At 27.9% G+C, this 5,298-nt stretch overlaps 1 protein-coding gene across 1 annotated transcript; it reads right to left on the minus strand.

Moving 5' to 3' along the window:
- Positions 1-508: 508 nt before the first annotated feature.
- LOC129972273 (zinc finger protein 239-like) lies at positions 509-1,402 on the minus strand. The gene has a single exon (XM_056086354.1). The coding sequence runs from the start codon at positions 1,400-1,402 to the stop codon at positions 509-511; it is 894 nt and encodes a 297-aa protein (XP_055942329.1).
- Between the last annotated feature and the right edge of the window lie 3,896 nt (positions 1,403-5,298).

The following is a 5,298-nucleotide window of genomic DNA, read 5'->3' on the forward strand; positions in this document are numbered from 1 at the left end:
TTTTGTGCTTAAGAATCATTCTTATTCACTATTTTCTCATATTAGGTTTTCAAAGCAGTTATATTATAGTTTGTTGCTGTAAAATGAATTCCGCTTAAGGATAAATTAAATCTCTTTTGTCATATAAAATAAGAACGTGATGATAAGTGCATTGTCGGTTATGCAAAGCATGGAATTTCGAAATTGTATGAGCAATGCGTAATTTATCCCTGTTGGTTATATAAAGTATTGGAATTTATCCAGGTTTTATCCGTTTATCAAAACCAAAGGATTCCTTCAGTATGTTCCTCGATATATATTTCTAATGAAATTATCACTCATATTCTAGCTTAGATTTTAAAAATTTTAAATTTTCATTTTTAGTGCATGATTGAAAAATTAACCAAAATTTTCATGTTCCACAGAAAGCATTTCCACATACCTCATTGTTGTTAGATTTCCTTTTATATTAAAAAGTAACTATTTTAAAATAATGCCTATCAATAAAATTTCGCTCAAGCTCCGCAGTTTAAATCTCTTCTTGTGGATGGGTACGTAAATGTTTTATTAAACTGGCTCTACTGCAGAGTGTTTTGCCACATAATTCACAGACGTACGGCTTTTCTTTTGTATGTGTACGTAAGTGAGTTTTTAAATGACTTCTTTGGGAGAATTTATTTCCACAGACTTCACAGACATAAGGTTTTTCTTTTGTATGCGTGCGTAAATGTCTTCTCAAATTACTGATTTGAGAAAATTTATTTCCACAGACTTCACAAACAAAAGGTTTTTCCTTTGAATGAATACGTAAATGTTTGGCTAATGTGCTTCTAACGGTAAATGCTTTACTACAAACTTCACAAACATAAGGTTTTTCTTTTGTATGAATGCGTAAATGTATTTTTAAATTCGATCTTAGCGAAAAAATTTTGCCACAGAATTCACAAACGTAAGGTTTTTCTTTTGTATGAATGCGAAAATGCGTTCTTAAATTAGATAATTGAGAAAAAGGCTTATTACAGACTTCAAAGACATAAGGTTTCTCTTTTGTATGGATGCGTAAATGTTCCTTTAAAATAGGCGTACCAGCGAAAGCTTTATTACATATATCACAGGCATAAGGTTTCTCTTTTGTATGGATACGGTAGTGTCGCGTTAATGTACTTCTTCTGTTGAATGCGTTATTACAGACTTCACATGCGTAAGGCTTTTCTTTTATATGAATGCGTGTATGGATTTTTAAATCACTTCTTCTTTTGAACGCTTTACCACAAGTTTCACAAATATGTGGTTTCAAGATTGAATGACAAGTTAAATGACTATGAAAAGCTCTTCTATTATTACAGTTTAATCCACATATTTCACACTGAAATATTCCTTCTTCCTGAGGAGCTGATAAATCTTTCTTTAGTTCTTCTTCCATATTTAATTTTACTCCACATATATAGCGTACGTACGTTTTCTCTGAGAAGAATAGATGATCGCTTATTCCTTGTACTTTTCTTTGTAAATATTTCGTCAAATCTTTTCGAAAATGAAATTTTTCATCTCAGTGAAAAAGTAACTGAATTAACATTTTTTCATCTTTATATGCTTTGATTTCATCTTTCAGCCTGAAATATTCATACCTCGTGATTTGATAACCCTTCTTGTTGTTGATTCTTTGATAAATAAAAAAATTCAGACATAAAATTAAATGACGATAATCTCAATTATTCAAAGATAGTTCTATCGCTGATTTAAATTTTGATTTTTTACCGCATTCCTTCTAAAAAGACTTCTATCAGCATTCTTTTAATTTGTAATATTTCAGTATACATATTTCTTCTTTACTGTTTATTAAAAACGCAGATTTGAATTTTGATCATATAACAAAGGTTCAAACTATGACTTATTTTAAAAAAACCCTACTTAGTAACTTCTTAAAATTTGTAAAACAGATGTCTTGATCTGTTATTAATCTTAAATGTAAACAGTGCAGGATATAAACGAACAAATTCTGTTATTCCAATCCGCTATTAACCAGAGATTCCTAGTTAAAATGTACGTGTCATATAATCCTATATGTTAAATGAGAAATCTTCTTCTTACAATCGCAGAAGTTCTTTCAGCAATTATTGTATGCAATTCAAGAAGCATAGTAAGAGAAAAAAGAATTGTCATGCACAATGATTTCACGGCGTCTTTGTGTATAATCTTTGGGAAGTCCGTGTTAGTGTTTTAACTAGTTTTACGGCTTCTATAGTTCATCGTCAGTAATGTACTCATTGGCGATTCAAATAGATCCCATTATTTTATTTCTAAACCGTTATTAATCTGCTTGTATATTCAATAGAAAAACACTTTTATATGAAAAAAAGAATTATATTTTTGTTTTTTTTATCTTAATTAAATTAGTCCGAAAGGTGGTCCAAATATATATATAGTGTCAGTCCCATTTTCCATATTTTGATAAAAAAAACATTCTTCATATACTAACTAAACTGCCACGAAACAAGATTAGAAGCTTTAAATATAGTTGTTTCAAACTATTCGAAATTCTTCTCTCAGAAAGGTCCATTCTTCAATGCACAGTTCTAATTTCTGGCTGTCGCTTATTCTCTAAAAATAATGAAATTCTAAGCATTATGACTCAGTCAGTCTGATTGTTTGAAAGTGGAGCATTTTTTTTAATTTAAAAAGAAAAATATTATATTTACTGAATACGTTAAGATAGGGATATTATAGAGAAATTTAGAATTCATTCGATTTCAGCATTTGGTTTATTGTATCAAATAACAAAAATGCATTTCATTTATGCTATTTTTCTTATCAGAAATTAATACCTATACTTATTTTCTTGAAAAAAAAATGATTTGACCGTTGCCTATGATATTTCATTATACTGTAATTAATTTTCATGAAACATAATCCCTTTTCAATTATCGGTGTTTTGAAATTATATTTAAAGTTTGGGTGATGACGGCGACAGTCAAAATTCTAAACGATTAATAACTAAATTATAATAATTACATTAGCAATCTTTTATATTTACTGAAAGAATTACATGTTTTTTCAAAATGATTTCACAATTATCACATTATTGCTAATTGAGAGATTATTAGATTATTACTAATTGAAATGTTTGAAATTTAGGAATAGTGAAACTATTGGTAGAATGGACACAAATTTCGTATACATCAGCGCTTTCCAACTCTGTTGCAATTTTGAAAATAATACAGCTTTATTCGCTAGTGAAGTAAAAAAAAAAATTCAGAGTAAAGTAATATCAGGTCTGAAATATTAGATTTCTCATACCATACCCTACCTTTAATCAGAACATTCCAGGAATTAATCTGGAATGTGATAATTTAATTATAACGATTAAAAATTTAAGACTTTCTACTATCTCCATAATTTAAACCTTCTTGATTTTCTTCAATTTTACATTTGATTTTCAAATGGATTATTCAAAAGAGAATCGAGCAGAAATATGAAATTTAGTATCGGACATTTAGACCAAAACTTTTCACCAGCACAGTGTTGAGACTTATCCAAACAAATCGAACTATAACTGTCTGTTCAACCATGAGTACGTTAATCTGATAATTTAAAATAATCGAAAGGTCTTATGGATTAACTTGGTATATAGTGTAATTAGAAGATAGGTATGAAATTTTTTACCAAATCCGTCAATAAGATGATCTATATATTTGTAAACAGAGAGTAATTTTACTCCCATGATGAATTAATAAGCGATATAAAACGTGAATAGCTCTCTTTGTTTAGTGAATAGCTGATATTTTATAGTAAAGCAAAATCTCAAACAACATCTACACAATTGAGACACGTTATGTAGTTTTGACACAGAAATTTTGGAAGTGCCTAACATTATGGATACTATTATTAGAAACGGACATTCGCAACTCAAGCCTGATTATGATTCGAATATCTTCGAAAAACCAATTATTATATCCGAAAATGAATAAAAAAATTATTTACATGATAAATGTCATTATAAGTAAATAGTACATAAAGAATTCAACTGAAATATTCACTAATAATAATTAAACAAAATTTAATTGTTAAAAAATTCAATATAATTCTAGATTAACTTCTAGAATTGTATTATTAAGTATTTTAGAGCGAAAACATAAAAAAAAGGGATTTGATTATTTTTTATTAGCTAAAAACTGATGTTAGAAAAAAAAAATTCGTGTCTCATTTATATATGCTATGTTAAAAAAATATCAATATCAAGTCAGAGCTAAAATAAATAAGAAACAAACGGAATAGAATTTAAAAAAAATTTATTATAATAACGATGTAGATTAAAATAATTATATATCAAAGCTCTACAACATACAAGACAAAGGAATACCACAGAAAAATTAAACATGTGCTATCTTCTTTCCAGCAATGTACAAACAAGAAAAATCTGAAATAAAGATGTCCTTTTTGTTGATTCCTTTTATTTTTATCATATGATAGTTATTTCGAATAATTTTGAAGAAATTAAAAAAGAAACAACAAGAATCTGTAGATTTAACCATATTAAACCCGACAGTGTTTATTCGTTTTTCAACATTGTTCTTCGTCAATAAAACGAAACCGTCTTCCAGTATCAAAATGGACACATGGATTTTTATTTTCTGCGAAGTTCTTTAATTTTTGAATAATAATATTTGATCAACTTCATACAATTTCTGATCCAAAAGGCGTTTTATTCTTATTTTTGGCTATTGATTCATTTCGCTGTCAAATCAGCACCAGCTAAAACAATAGATTTGATATTGTAGATTTGTTCTTTTATTTCAAAAAATAATATTATGCAAGATTTAAGCGTCATTTACAGTTAGTAGCTAGAATCAGATATAATCAAAACGTTTTAGGAATAGAACGTACTCTTTAATATCACAAGAAGGTTATATCACGTTTTAAGAATATTCAACGCTCGCTCTCATTTAAAATACAGTGGCTTCCAAAATAGATAATACACTATACTCTTTCTTCTTTAATTTTATTCTTTTTGATATTAACATTCCTATTTATGGCTAATATTTATAAGAACGACAAAATATACATTAACAGAAGTATTAGGCTAAAAAACCAAACGGAGGAATCAATAATATTTTTATTACAGTAATTTTTATGTCAAAGTTACAAATTCCAAAGTCGCAAAATTGAGTATACATCTAGTAAAATCTGTCAACAAAAAAAGAAAAAGATAAATTAATATTATGTTGCGTATCCTTTTGCAATTAGAACAGCTTGTAAACGATGTGGCTTTAAGTTGACAAGATTTTGAGTTGTTTAGCCGGATATTTTCGACCATTCTTC

The sequence above is a fragment of the Argiope bruennichi genome, chromosome 1 (genome assembly GCF_947563725.1).
Source record: "Argiope bruennichi chromosome 1, qqArgBrue1.1, whole genome shotgun sequence".
In the NCBI taxonomy this organism is placed as follows: Eukaryota; Metazoa; Arthropoda; class Arachnida; order Araneae; family Araneidae; genus Argiope; species Argiope bruennichi.